At 40.5% G+C, this 15,784-nt stretch overlaps 1 protein-coding gene across 1 annotated transcript in view; it reads right to left on the reverse strand.

The window, feature by feature from the left end:
* Positions 1 to 1,798: 1,798 nt before the first annotated feature.
* The window catches only part of SAMD8 (sterile alpha motif domain containing 8), a 367,145-nt gene continuing 353,159 nt past the window's right edge, over positions 1,799 to 15,784 (reverse strand). Inside the window, exon 7 of the mRNA XM_044055658.1 lies at positions 1,799 to 3,562. Within this exon, the coding sequence (XP_043911593.1) occupies positions 3,258 to 3,562 (305 nt within the window). The 3' untranslated portion in view covers positions 1,799 to 3,257. The remainder of the gene's footprint in view (positions 3,563 to 15,784) is intronic.

Here is a 15,784-nt window from a genome sequence, read left to right on the forward strand (position 1 = left end):
GTGGGGGGATTATCCATTACTAGAATCATAGGAGTCATCAGCAAAAATCTGACCCCACATTTTGAGGACCAAGTATTCTCCAGTGGAATACCCACTAAGGGAATAATGGTGTACTGCTAGAGGCCAACAAAGTACTAACACTACAAAGGTGACAAAAGGGTAGATTTTATTCAATGATCCACTGCTTACACATTTACATACTAGGTAACTATCACACACTGTCTGGATGCAAACAGAGGTTCAAAAAACAGGCAGAAGTGCCAACGAACAATCACTACTCAGTCTCTAACACACTGATAACAGAAAGCATCTCATAGGTTCTACACATTGGGCTTAGTGACTTGAGAAATGATCTCATAGGTTCTACACATTGGGCTTAGTGACTTGAGAAATGATCTATCTCAATAATGTTCAATACATCTATGGTGACCTAGGACACCAACCCTGGGCTCTGAAAAGCTTTTATAAACCAGTATCAACCAGTCAGGCCATTAGCTTAGGCAGTATATACTCTAAATAAGAATAGGAGTCCAACAGCTCTCAGTGCTGGTCTGCATGGATATAAAGTACCTGCAAGATGGTTCTGATGTACAACCATAGAGTATCCGCTAGGACAGGCTCATTAGCATGATTTTTTTTGGGGGGGTATCAAGGCAGAATTTATGTGGCTAACATCAGGTGTAATGAAGCTGAAGAAAAAACTTCTGCCACTATTCGGTTGCTGACAGATTACAACCATGCAGCTGACACCCAGTTGTGGCCATGGGGAGGGGGATGACTGCAGGCACTGTAAGTGATGCTGCCTAAGAAGAAACAAAGGAGAAACACTCCTGACACAACAGATATTAGCAGGACATGCCACAAGTCAAAAGGCAGGCACATCAGTGGAGATGGGGAGATCACCACCTATTACTGGTGGTTTGATGATGCATCAGTGGACTAATGCGTGGCACCGGTATTGAAAGAATTACAACACTTTAACAAGTCAGGTTAGGTAGAGATTCAGTTTTGCTACAGACTCATGGAACTTTGCTCATGGAGCTTTAAAAAGATTAAAGTGTATTTGAAATGACAACATATGGAAAGCTTTTATAACGACTATATTAACTTTAGGTACACATACAGAGGCCAACAGTAGTACTGTCACAATATAATTTCTTCCAATGACTGCCCACCACGAATGATAAAGGAAAAGACAGTTTCTGCCACCTTCTGCAGATTTACCATGCTTACCTTCAGAAAACTGTTTTCTGCCCTAAATCAGGGGTCTCTTCTGTATACGTCACAGGGAGAGTATGAAGATGTAGGTAATTATGATGAAGAAACTTTCCTACTCCTGATTATTTCAGATTTATTTTTTGGAGAGCTTCTTGGCGAAGATGAAGATCGGTCTGCAAAATTTTAAATTTAATCTTCCTCCTCATGACATCATACAATACAGCAATGGTGGCAGCTGGAGGTGCCACGATTTATGTACAGCAGTGCTGGCAATAGAAAACGCCATGCTTACGTACAAGCTAGCAAAGTATAAGGACTACAAGATGGAGTCTGCATCTTATAACTGTATGTAGAACCTTTTCTAAAAAATGACACAAAGTACAGCAACTACAGGGGGAAAGCCACTTCAAAATGAAAACTGAATAAAATTTTTTTCCCTATCAAAATGGAAGCGAAAACAGACGATCACTCAACAGATGTCAGTGTCTGAACTTATAACTGTTGGAAAAAGAAATTCAGTCAGAAAAAAAAAAAAAAAAATTGAAGGGACTGCCCAAATAAAATTATTAGTCCAAACAAATTCTTCCCCACAACATCCCCTAGCTGTTTAATATGTAACCATCAACATGCAGATATACTACAAATGTTTGGCGTTGTAAATGCTCACATAAATTATGGTATTCCCTAAAAGTCAAGCTAGATAGAGAAAATGGGATACACCCCCCCGGTTTACCATAACTTGATCTACACATACTAGCTACTTCTCATTACACTAAATATCATCCAAAACTAGCTTGACAGAACAAAATAACTTGGGATGGACTTCAGCAAATGGCAGTAAAATATTTGTCAGCACAGAAATTTTTAGTTATTTAATTCTAATAAACAGTCTTATTATAAACAATACTGGGAGAAACTGTACAAGTATTTTATACTAATTTCTGACTGGAAAGAGTAATAGGAAATCTGCGCTGCGTATACAGTTGACTATATTTTTACTTTGATTGCATATTTTTATTTTTCTCTTTCTCCTTGTCTAACTAATCGTTATTGACTACTGGAAAAAGTTATGAAAAATTAAAATAAAGATACTGGAAAAAAACTATTAGTACTAGTGTCAGTGAGGTCTGCCCTAGCAGATGCCTGCTGAGTAGCTGACCACATCACTTACGTTTCGAAGATTAGTTCTCTTTCTTTTTTATGTATCCTTTTTGACCTCTTTTCAGGGGAGGCCCAAGATGGGATGGTACTTATGCTACTGTAGGAAATGTGGCCAGGACATCAAGGTACTTCCCCCTACTCTTTATAACAGGGCCATGGGATCTTTTGAACCCACCTGAACTGCCACCAGCTCACAAAGACGGCACCTTGGTTTAATGTCTCACTTGAAAGACTGTTCACATAATTTTGCACCAGCACCATGCAAATCTAGACTGCTACTTTAAGTTAACCTTTTAATTCTATGACAGCACCATGCAAATATTCTATGGATATAAATATATTTTTGAGACAAAGGAAATGCTAAACAGGTGCTGAAAGGAAATAAATTCCTGTCTGTTACTGATGTTAATGGGCCATTTTTAATATTTAGCTTATGCATTTAGAAACACTGGTGAAGTCAATGTTATCTGCAAAAACATAATTCCTTAAATAAGATAGTGTTATGCAAATATAAAAATGTTAATTCTTCTATATCCTAGTCCCCCATACAACCATCTCACCTCCAATCATGACCCAGTGACTGGAAGCACAACAGACAAAAGCAAGAACTGTTTCATGCTCCTACCCCGAAAAGGGCTGCTTCTGCATTCGTGACAAGCAACCAGCATCCTAGTATCAACAGCCCTAAATAAGAAATGAGGGCATTGGCTCCCATGTTTAAAAACAAGTCTTAAGACTAAGAAGCTATTATCTCATAGCAGTTAACATCAGTATCAGTGCGGACTAAACTGACATTAAAGAAACCACATTTGCTTACAGAGGAAGCATCATTTACAGTCCCAGTTGTATTAATGCATGATCCTTCATGTATTAAAATCTCACCCAATAAATTTTTTCATGAGAGCAGGTTTTGAAAATGGCCAACAGTACTCGTTAGGTACTGGACCATTAACATTGCACTCAAAAAACGAGAACATTGGAAACCAAATGCGGGCTCTTCGGCTTTGCTGATATGCTCTGGTGTTCGCCAACGTGTGGTAGTAAAGGAACAGTCTGGTAGTGATATAGAAGGCAATGAAGACATCAATGGAGTAATGTTCATGGGCAGCCAAAATGAAGAAGACTCCAAAGAGATTCAGAACCCAGGACAAAGTATGCAGGAAGTTCCAGCTTCTGGGCGTATCTATGAAAAAATGAAACGGATAAACATGACTTCAAGCAATGAGTCTATTTCTCAAACATGGAAAACATACTTGGACTACTTACACTATTCAAGACCCAAAAACGTATTTTATATAAAGACAGCTAGACTCTTCAATTTAATTATTATAACTAATATTCAAATCTTGAATTTTTCTTTTCAACTGAAAATGTCTAATTATTGGCAGTCTAATGTACTACACTTATATGCCACTGAAACATGGGACATGTCTGAAATAAGTCCTAGTGGATCAATTTTATTCGCATAGGCACTTTTGTTTTAGGTTCAGGACAGGGTTATAAACAGAGAGCATCATACAAAACAATTCTACAAAATGCACATAACACACTGACAAAGCTGTAGCCATACATTTAAAAATAAGCAAGTTAATTACCAGCCTATACAACATTTAAACCGACCATAAGATCAAAGTTCAAAACCCTGAATTTCTTATGGTCAAGACCATAAGATTAAAGTACTGAAACTTCAAAATTTAAATTAAAAAAATATATATTTTTTATGTTTTGAAGGGGGGCAAGCCCCCCTGCACTCCCCCACACCCCTTAATTAAATATACCAATGTCAAGAAAACACTACAGCAAGAAAAATGGTAAATATACCGTTCTGTGCTGTACCGCAACTCTAGTTAAACGGTTCAAAGTTTCAAAACTTCGATCTTATGGTCTTGACCATAAGAAATTCAATGTGTTGACACTGAAATTTAGAAGTAGATCCATATATATGCACACACACCACACACATATAAAACCTTAGAACACATAAGATATGTAAATACCAAATGTATTGGATAACGTTTTTTTGAGTGAGAACTGGTCAGTCAGAATGGAAGGCGAATCAGAGGAATGGGGAAAGAGAAGGAAGAGTTACAGCTCTGCTCATCACTGCATTAACCAGCAAATTAATTAAAAGCAAGGAAGCTAGCCTCTGCACTGCAGCCAAGAATGGCAAGTGGAAAATAAAACAACCAGGCAAGAGGTTACATATAGCTGACCTAAGAATCCAGAGTGCTCAAAGAAAATGAAGAGAGACTTAAAGTACCCATCAGGGTTTCTTTTCACAAATTATAAGCAACAATACACAATGAACTAAGGATGCTGTTTTAATGTTTTTGGGAGGGAAATGTGCATCAATATATTAGAGAATACTACTTTTATTTAACATTTATTAACCGGGAAAGTCCAACTTGGAACAAAGCCAATTTTCAGAGGCGGCCTGGGGAAAAATGCTCCAGATGCATGACTTTGTAATGTGGGAGGAAACTGGAGTACCCGGAGGAAACGCACATGAATGCAGGGAGGACATGCAGAATCCACACAGAAGGCATCACAGCCGAGAATCAAAGCGCAAAACCTCTTGCTGTGAGGCAACAACGCTACCGCTGCACCACTGCGCAGTAAATCTTGCATATGTTTTACTAAATTAAAAGAACATCGTAAATCCATTTAACAATGGGCAATATATACAGTATAACTGGAATACATGCAGTATAACTGGAATCAGAGAGAAATTCTAAGACAAGTCTTGTGACAAAACCATTTTCTTTGTACATGTGAAACAGGAGTAGTAGTATATGCTGCTTTATGCCAATGTTGCCAAAACTACTACATTGGTAAAACTGAAAGAATGTTTAAGCAGAGAATTTATGAACACCAATACCAAATTAGTAGGGGTAATACCACAAATGCTTTGGCTAGACATTTTAGAACACCCCACACAAATTCCAGTTTACAATATTACAACAAATAGTTAGGAACATTAGAGGTGGGCCCTGGGAATTAAAACTTGAAGAAAAGGAACTTGTTTGGCAAATTAAAACATATGCACAAGTTCCAACAGGGCTTAGTGAACACTGCTCGATAAAATGCATTTTGAAAGTGAAAGATCTCCACAGATGAAATTTGGTTGTATAACAACTTTTAAATGGATTTATAAACATTTATTTATACATATTTATCTTTGTATATTCATACAAATTTTATATTTCTATTTGTTTCAGTTTAAATTATCTAGCATTTAACAGTATGTAGATCAACTTGTACACATAAGAAAATTAAGTAATAAGACTGAAGTGTTGTGGTTTTAAAACTGTTGCTGATTTAAAAAAAAAAATCACATACTTATTCACATATACATTTTACCTTGTATAACACTGGCTCTTTAAATTTCTTAAGTTATGTTAATTGGTTTTATAATTAAATTACCTCATCTTAATTGACAGTTTTATTTTAACTGAGGAATCTTGGGGTTTCTTTGTCTGAAGAAGTTCATGTATTTCCTGAACGAAAGCGCTAACAATAAACTGGTTGGAATTCTAACTGAGGACTCTTGGGGTTTCTTTGTCTGAAGAAGTTCATGTATTTCCTGAACGAAAGCGCTAACAATAAACTGGTTGGAATTCTACAGCTTGCTGCCTATCTTTGTTTTTGTCTACAAGTTTATTTTTTTGTTTTGTGTTTATTCAGTTTGGTATGGTAAGCGAAGATGCATCTAATTCTCAGCCATTTTTTTCCCCAAGATGGAGCTAGTACACCAGGAGACTAACACTGAGGCGAATGCCATAGGGAATTTAACCCTCCTAGTACAGCAACTACTCGAACGAGTGGATAACCTCTCCAGGAGATTGGATTCATCAAATACAACCATTAGTGGAATAGTACCTGGATCTGGTTCTAACAACCGAAATGTAAGCAGTAACATTTTGACTTATGCAGCAGTTTCTGCATCACCTCTAGTAATTATATTAATAATGGACTACCCCCCACTTCCCATGGTGAAAGGGTCACTAATACGAGTACAATGCATAATATACACTCCACACAACAACTGGCATCTAATTCAATTCCTACAATGTCCGACTATTTAAGGGCACCACAATTTTTCAGCTCCAGTGACACTAACGTGATTTCTGATGCTACAGAAGAGCCCCAGCTTATTTCCATCTGTAGTAATTTGAAATGTTTTGATCAAAAAAATTTAAAATGTCGGTAACTTCAATTGGAAGTTTCTTACTTCCAGGACTATATAGCTAAGAAAATTGTACCCAAGGGACTTCGCCAATGGTGCTATCCAGTTGGTCTCATTAATAAATCACCCTTCCATTTAGAGCTACTTGGCTTATTTGATAAGCAAGGCTTTATTTTTTTTTTAGAAATGCTCATCACACAATATATTTCACAAATTGACACTCTGGTAAAGTGATTTAGAGATTTTGGAGCATCAAATAATATCATATACTGATTTCCAGCAATACAGGTATGACTATGCTTGCATTTTTACAAGCATAGATCACACAATAAACAGAGCGGCTGAAGTTAAAAAGAAGAAAATTAAAAGAAATGTACCTGCATATTCTAATGGGAACACCTATCCAGTCCCATTGAATTCAACACATTCTAGTTCCCTTGACAACAGTAGTGAAGGAGAGGCTTCAAATAATTTGCAACGCCCCCACCTAAGCTCTCCTGACCGGAATAATGATGATAGCATGTTACAGACGCCTTTTCCAAGGCGCAGAAAACGGGTTACAGAAAATCAGCAGAGAGTCAATGGACAATACTTAAATGAATGCCAGAATAATGGTCCTTCTACTAGCCAGGATTTTCAGGTGGTCAGAATCAAACAAAAGAATTCACAACAACAAGTGAGGAATGGGGGATATCAACGGAAGAAGCAGAATCGCAAGAGGAGATAAACAAGGTACCAGACATTATTACTAACTTATCTGGGGACTTTAAAGTTGTATAATTTCTCCTCTATGTACATTAGCAGCAAAACAGTACAGCTACTGGCTAAAGGATTAACATTCATACCAGATAAGAGAGCTGATATAGCAAGAACTATCATTGACTTAAAGTTATATATACGTAAAATGAACTTAGCAGTTCTGTTTGGAAATGAGTCTGCTGTACACAACGATTTGCGTATATCTAGTGTTTTCAGCCCTCCTATTAATGAGTCTCTTGCTATATTTGAAAGTATTTGTGAGATGGACATAAGGTCTTTACTGGCAAAAAATCAACAGAGACAAGTTAAAAATATGACAGTTGATGAATTTGAACTACTTAACTTGTTGAAAATTTGCCATGTTAGAGTAATGAAGCCAGATAAAGGTGGTGGCCTTGCATTCATGGACGAAGTGGACTATATTAACAAAATGTCAAATGTTTTATCTACTGATTGTTATTCTAAAGTTAGTTTAGATGAAGTGAATAGTGCACACAGAAGAATTAAAGAAAGTTTAAATGACCTGTTTTTGGAAAACAGTATTGACATAAGACACATAATTACCTATGCATGCCAGTACCAGTAACACCAGTTTTATTTGATCTCCCAAAATCCACAAAAATATAACAGATCCACCCTTTAGGACAATTGCGGATGGCAGGAGGTCCATTACTTATGCATGTGCCAAATATATGGACAGTAAGCTTCAGCCATTTATTTGCAGTGAACCCCAAATTTGTAAGGATTCGTGGTTTTTTGATGGTAGACAAAGGATCTGTATACAGTCATAGCTCAAGAGGTTGGCATTGAATGGGTTAGTGAATTTCTATTTTTGAAAGGGATGGACCCGCAAGACATAACTAACTGCATCCTTGTTAGATCTAGTTTTGAATAACTTTATGCTTTTTGACAAAATATTTTTTGCAAAAAACTGGGGTAGCTATGGGCTCCCCATGCGAAGGTAGTTTTGCAAATTCAGTCATGGTATTTTGGGAAAGACATTTCCTATTTCAGAACTCCATTTTCAAGGAAAATGTAAAATGGTACACTAGATATCAGGATGACATGTTTTATGTGGAAAGGAAGTCTAGACTTAGTAACAACCTTTATTAATGAAATCTCCAAATTCACAGACTTCCTAGATTTCACTTTTGAGTTTAACACAGACTCCATTAATTTTCTGGACGTGTCACTATCTAAAGATAGATCCAACAATAGATTTAAGGCTAGTATTTTCAGGAAACCTACTTACTCAAACACTTTTCTACACTTTAGTAGTAGCCACCCATTCCACCAGAAAAGGGCGGTTATTAAGGGCCAACTGGTTAGGGCAGCCAGAATGGTCTCATCAGAGACTGACTTTGTTTGAATGTAACACACTGAAAGTCATGTTTCGTGAAAGGGGCTACCCAGAACAGCTTTTTCAACAATTGTTTGATGAAGTTGCTACTAAAAGGACTACTGGCCATTTTAAACCTATTCTGTGCAGGTGTTATGGAGAAACAATAGGTGATACTCCCTCTGATGAGCACAGGGAGAATAGTATTAGGAATTATGATGGCAGAATAAGCTTTGTTACTACTTCCTCTATTGATGCACATGCTATTAAGAATATTATGATTAAGAATTGGGCTATAATATTACAGTACAGTGCTACTAATAGGAAATTGGGAGATAGACCACATATTACCTATAGAAGAGGCCTAAATTTTAAAGATTTGTTGGAAAAGAACAATCAAAAATGCCCCAACAACTGGGGGATGAGAGTGTAGGAGATGTCAGCAGTGCCAGCACATTATGGTAACTAATAAAGTTTGCATATGTAATAAAATTTACATAATTAATGGAAAATTTAACTGTGAAACAGCAGGAGTAGTATATGCTGCTTTATGCCAATGTTGCCAAAGCTACTACATTGGTAAAACTGAAAGAATGTTTAAGCAGAGAATTTATGAACACCAATACCAAATTAGTAGGGGTAATACCACAAATGCTTTGGCTAGACACATTTTAGAACACCCCACACAAATCCCAGTTTACAATATTACAACAAATAGTTGGGAACATTAGAGGTGGGCCCTGGGAATTAAAACTTGAAGAAAAGGAACTTGTTTGGCAAATTAAAACATATGCACATGTTCCACCAGGGCTTAATGAATACTGCTTGACAAAATGTATTTTGAAACTGAAAGCTCTCCAAAGATGAAATTTGGTTGTATAAGAACTTTTTTATTAGTTGAATGAATTTATAAACATTTATACATATTTATCTTTATATATTCATTAAAAAATGTATATTTCCATTTGTTTCAGTTGTTTAAGTTATCTAGCATTTAACAGTATTTAGATTAACTTATACACATAAGAAGTAATAAGACTGATGTGGTTTTAAAATGGTTGCCGATTTTTAAAAAAAGCATTTATTCACATATACGTTTTACCTTGTATAACACTGGCTCTTTAAATTTCTTTAGTAATGTTAATTGGTTTTATAATTAATTACCTCATCTTAATTGACAGTTATTTTAACTGAGGACTCTTGGGGTTTCTTTGTCTGAAGAAGTTCATGTAATTCCTGAACGAAAGCGCCAACAATAAACTGGTTGGAATTCTACAGCTTGTTGCCTATCTGTTTTTGTCTACAAGTTTATTTTTTGTTTTGTATTTAAAAATAAAATAAATAAAATAAATAAATAAATATTTATTTAACATTTGTTAACCGGGAAAGTCCAACTTGGAACAAAGCAAATTTTCAGAGGAGGCCCGAGGAGAAATGCTCCAGATGCATGACTTTGCAATGTGGGAGGAAACTGGAGTACCCAGAGTAAACCCACATGAATGCAGGGATGACATGCAGAATCCACACAGAAGGCACCCCAGCCGAGAATCGAACCGCAGAACCTCTTTGCTGTGAGGCGACAACGCTACCATTGCACCACTGCGCAGTACTTCTTGCATATTTTTTTACTAAATTAAAAGAACGTCGTAAATCCATTTAACAATGGGCAATATATGCAGTACAACTGGAATCAGAGAGAGAAATTCTTAGACAAGTCTTGTGACAAAACCATTTTCTTTGTACATATTAAAATAAAACAGAGTTCAACTTTGTTAGACAGGAAACTAAATTTACCAAAGAAAAGCATTCAACTTTACATGCTTAACTCTATTATTGTACTTACAAGAACATATTTATAAAGGATTAATAAAATAAAGCAAACAATTATACACAGTGTTACAATCACATTAAGTTAAGAACATACATTTTAGCCCAAAATGGGTATACGAATGGACAAAATGATGCAAAGGATGTTTAAAACTTCCATAAAAAGCAAAACTCCTTCAGTTGCTAGGTATGCTTTTTTTTCTTGCTTATGCAAGTACAAACTATTTGTATCTGACCATTCTTAATAACAAAAAGATTTGCTATATTAACAAAAAACTAAAAATGTTGCAATAATGGAAGATTCTGAACACAAAGTATGACCAAATCAGAGAATCCCATACTTTTCCAACTTAACATACCCAAGATAAATGTACCTAATCAGGTTTTAACTTATTTCCATTTAAAAGAATGAAAATAAGTTATGTCTTACCATAACGTTCCATCTAAGTTGTTGATCTTCCATTCATCACTGATGGGTACGGTTCTGAACCCTTGGAACAGAGTCGGCCAAATGCCAAGTTAGTGTACACCAAACTCGCGAGCCACGCTACTACCCACAATGCCCTTCACCCCATACCTCAGATCGAGTTTGCAGAACCATAGTAGCAACATATATATAAGAAACAGAGGCAGAGGCCATCACTGCTCAAACACCCTAACACACCAAAACGACCCAAAGATCCGCCAGGAACCTTGGTGGGGGAAGGTGGGAGGGTCTGATAATGAAAGATCATCAACAACTCAGATGGAGCGTTATGGTAAGACACAACTTCTTTATCTGAAGTTGTTAATCATCTTCCATTCCTCACTGATGGGACCGTGTCCCTAGCTACTACAGAATCTGGGTGGCCCTCATGGAAGAACATTCCGGAGAACCATAGAGCCAAAGGCAGCTCTACCCCTGGAGATCAGATCCAATTTGTAATGCTTGATAAAAGTATGGGGTTTAGCCCAGGTGGCAGCTGCACAAATATCATCCATGGAAGCCCTAGCATGAAAGGCGACAAAAGCGACCACAGCTCTAGTGGAATGAGGTTTAATGTGGCCAGGAGCGGATTCCTCCTCCAGAGAATAAACAAAGGAGATGCAATCCCCAAGCCATTTAGACAAGGTAACCTTAGACACTGCCAATCCCTTTCTAGAGCCCGCAAAGGCAACAAAAAGCTGATCTGACTTTCAAAAAGACTTCGTCCTGTCCACATAAAACCACAACTGTCTGTGGACATCCAAGGAATGAAGACAGTATTCCCCTTTGTTGGTATAATTAGGGAAAAACATGGGCAACTCAATGGACTGATTAACGGAGAATTCCGAAACCACCTTGGGTAAGAAAGTGGGATTGGTGCGAAGTGATACTCTGTCCTTATGGAAAATCAAATAAGGACTTTTAATGCATAATGCTTGCAGCTCAGATACACGTCCGGCTGAAGTAACGGCCACCAGAAACAAGGTCTTCCAGGACAGAAACTTCACATTACAGGTTGCAGCCGGCTCGAAGGGAGTAGAGTCAAAGTTTGAAGCACCCTAGACAGATTCCATGATTCCACAGGTTGCCTAATGGGAAGTCTAGAATGAAAAATCCCCTTCAAGAAAGTCTTACACAGATGGGAAGAAATAATAGGAATTCCATCTGAACCATCATGGAAATTGGAGATGGCAGCTAGATACACCCGAATCGTGGATGCAGAAGCCCCGTTAAGGAAAAGCTCGGTCAGGTATTAAAGAAGCATAGCTACTGGAAGAGAAACAGGATCCAGAAACAGCTCTTGTGCCCACAAGGAAAAAGTTTCCACTTGTCTTTATATAGAAGGTTTGTGGGAGGCCAAAATAATATTCCATACCAGAGAAGAAAGTGACTCAAGCCTGGCTACTAACAGAAGTGGAGCAACCAAACTGTCAGTTTGAGAGTGGCCAGATTTGGAGATGACAACCCTTGGGGGTGAGAGAAGAGATCCTGACGGAAGTCTAGAATCCAAGGGGGTCGAAGCAGGTGTGGCTGAAGGAAGGGGTACCAAACCTGACAAGGCCAGAACTGGGCAATGAGAATCATTCTATTTCTCAACAGAGTAGCTTTCCTTAAGATCAAGGGGATGGGAGGATAAGCGTACAGGAGACCCATGGGCCAATCGAGAGTCAGAGCATCTTTCGAGGACTCCTCCTGCAGACGAAAGAGGGCAAAGTAGCTGGTGCACTTCGCATTGGAGGGGGAGGCAAACAGATCGCAGCAAGGCCGGCCCCAGCGGTTGAAAATTTCCTCTGCCACTTCCGGGTTGAGAGACCATTTGTGAGGAAGCAGGATGCATCTGCTCAGCCTGTCCGCAATCACATTGGAACTCCCGGGGATGTGTGTAGCAATCAGGAAACGGTTGGTAGCTATCGCCCACTGCCAAATTCTCATGGCTTCGCGGCAAAGGGGGTAAGATTTGGTCCCTCCCTGCTTGTTGATGTACCAGACCACCGACATGTCAGACTGGATAGCAATCGGTCCGAGAGGAAGAATATGGATAGCTTGTAACACACAGCTCTGAGCTCTAGAACTCTGATGTGCAAGTCGACTTCTAGAGAAGACCACGTGCCTTGAACAGATCTTCCATGAAAATGCCCCCCCCCATCAGGGAAGCGTCCGTAGTCACCGTGACGCTGGGCTGAAGAGGTTGAAAGGGGCGACACCAAAGACGTTCGGCCATTCTAATCCACCAGAGGAGATCCTGCTTGCAAAGATCAGTGATGAGGATTAGTGCATTCAAGGGATGATGACTGTGTATCCGCTGAGTTTGAAGAAGCCACTGTAACAGGCGCTATGAAGCCTGGCCAACGGAACAATGGGAATGGCTGCCGCCATGGAACCCAGAGCCTGCAAAACTTCCCTTGCAGACAATTTCCTGCGGTTGAGTATCACTTGCACTTGTGTTCTCAGTCTGAGTGTTGAACCTAGCCCCTATGAATTCCAATTGTTGTGAGGGCTGAAGGTTTGATTTTTCCCAATTGATAGTAATACCCAGAGACTCCGCCACAGACAGTGTGTGGCGCAGGGCCCTGGTCAGTAGACGCTCGGTGGGGGCGGAGAGGAGCCAATCGTCCAGATAAGGAAACACCTGGAATCCGTGCAGTCTCAAGTGAGCCGTCACCACTGCTAGACATTTCGTGAACACTCTGGGGGCTGTCGAGAGACCGAAAGGCAGGGCTCTGAATTGAAAATGATTGGTTCCCAGCCGGACACGCAAAAGCCTCCTGGAGCGTTTGTCCATTTTGATGTGGTAATATGCATCCCGGAGATCTAGAGAGCACATCCACACACCCTCCCGAAGGCATGGAAGGATGGATTGAATAGTGACCATGCGGAACTTGGTCTGTATAACTGACTCATTCAAACGACTGAGATTCAGAATGATCCTCCAGTCCCCCGTCTTTTTTGGCACCAAAGAGAGTCTGGAGTAGAATCTTAATCCGCATTGATCTAGGAGGACCTTTTTGATGACTCGCTTTAGAAGAAGCTTCTTGATTTCGGAAGCTGCCTCCTCCCTTTGACTGGGTGGAACGTCGGGAAGGGAGAATTGAGGTCTTGTAAAGGATTTGAGGGGAATGTGATAGCCTCTGGTGATAATTCTCTGCATCCATAGATAATCAGTAATGGAGGACCAGGCTGTTTGGTGCAGAGAGAAATGTGCCCTGACTGCTTCCAGTGGAAAGCAATCGAGCAACGCTTCAGGAGCGCTGATAGGGCCTACCGGAGAAAGAATCTCTGTAGCCCTGATTCCGGTAACCTCCTCTGCCCATAAAGGGACGTCTTCCAACATCGGACCCTCCTCTGCCTCTGGAGGAGACCTCACCACGCGTCACGAAAGAAACCTTGCGACTTCTTGTGCCACAACTTTCCACTCCTCTGATTCCTGGAGAAGGAACGCTGAGGTTTGGAGAAGCACAGGCTCACGGCAGACAAGGTCTTTCTGTCCTGCTCGCAACTGGCCAAAGTATCCTTGACCTTACAACCAAAGAGCACGGAGGGCTCAATAGGGGCGTTCAAAAAGGAAGACTTGAAGGAATCCGGTAGGTCAGAAATGCGCATCCAGACATGACACTGGACAACCACGCCAGCACCTGCTGCTCTAGCTGCTCCTTCGGTTGCATGGGAAAGCAACCTCCTGGAGGAATTCGAAATTGCTTCAAGGGTGGCAAGTTGGGAGGCCACTGTCACGTGCTCCATCTGACACTTGACTCGCAAGGCTACCAGAGAGTTTGGAAATAAGGTCTCTCTGGAGTCTTGTAAAGTGTGCCAAGAAATTCAACGAACGCAGGGCAAAGGTTGCTGCAGCAAAGACTTGCTTCCCTAGCCTGTCCACCAACCGGGACTCCCTGTTGGTCGGGTGAACAGCCGGACTCTCTTCTGCCAAGTCCTTCTTTGTGGCCGCCGCCGCCACCACAGCGTCTACTGGCAAGCCTTTCGACCAATGGGGTTGACCCTCTGGAGGAGAAAGTACTTTGATCTCTCGGGGATAGCTTCTACTGAATCCGGACTCTTCCACGCTCGCTGCACGATGAAGTAGACCAACTCATCTGCAGGAGTCACCCAAAACGTAGTGGGCCGGGAACGGAAAGCTTGTAAGAATAGGGATTCCACCGGGGAAGGAGTGAAAGATTTCCACTCACCCCACTGACTCAAAATCTCCAAGATGTCCCCAAAGGAAACATAGTCAGGGGGTGTCCTTAGTAAGGGACTCTTCAGGTGAGTCCATGTGTTTTCTTTTGCACACCTTCTTCCGAGGGGACTTCGGTGGGAATGTCCAAAGAAGCCTTGGAAAGAGGGGTGCTTTGGAACAGTTGTCCCTGCCAAGGGCTGGTGATGGCTGAGTAGGGGGAGGAACCACAGGCGGAGCGGACAGAGGGGGATTACTAGCCGCCAGCGCCCTCTCCATAATCCAGAAGGCAGGCCCACACGAAGAAGGGGTGGGAGCCCGGAACCGAAGAGGACTGAATCGGAACCGGGGTCACACCCCACTCCGAAAGGCCCACCTCCAAGACTGACATTTGAGAAGGGGTCAGTGTGGAAATAACTTTGATCTGAGACGGGAACCGAGAAGGCAGTCTGTGCCAGGGCCGGAACCGAATATTCCACCCCCGAAGCAAGGGGTTGAGTAAGGTGAGCTATCAGAACTAAAGCCCACCAGGACATAGATGCGTCAGACATCAAAGCAGTCTGTGTCGAAGGAAGGGGTCCCGTTGAAAGCAATGGGAAAGGGGGCCTTGGGACCGAAAGATCCCCCATCAGGAGAATACAAAGGAGGAAAAATCCCAAC

The sequence above is a fragment of the Protopterus annectens genome, chromosome 14.part0 (genome assembly GCF_019279795.1).
Source record: "Protopterus annectens isolate FY-2018-M chromosome 14.part0, PAN1.0, whole genome shotgun sequence".
NCBI classification, from domain to species: domain Eukaryota; kingdom Metazoa; phylum Chordata; order Ceratodontiformes; family Protopteridae; genus Protopterus; species Protopterus annectens.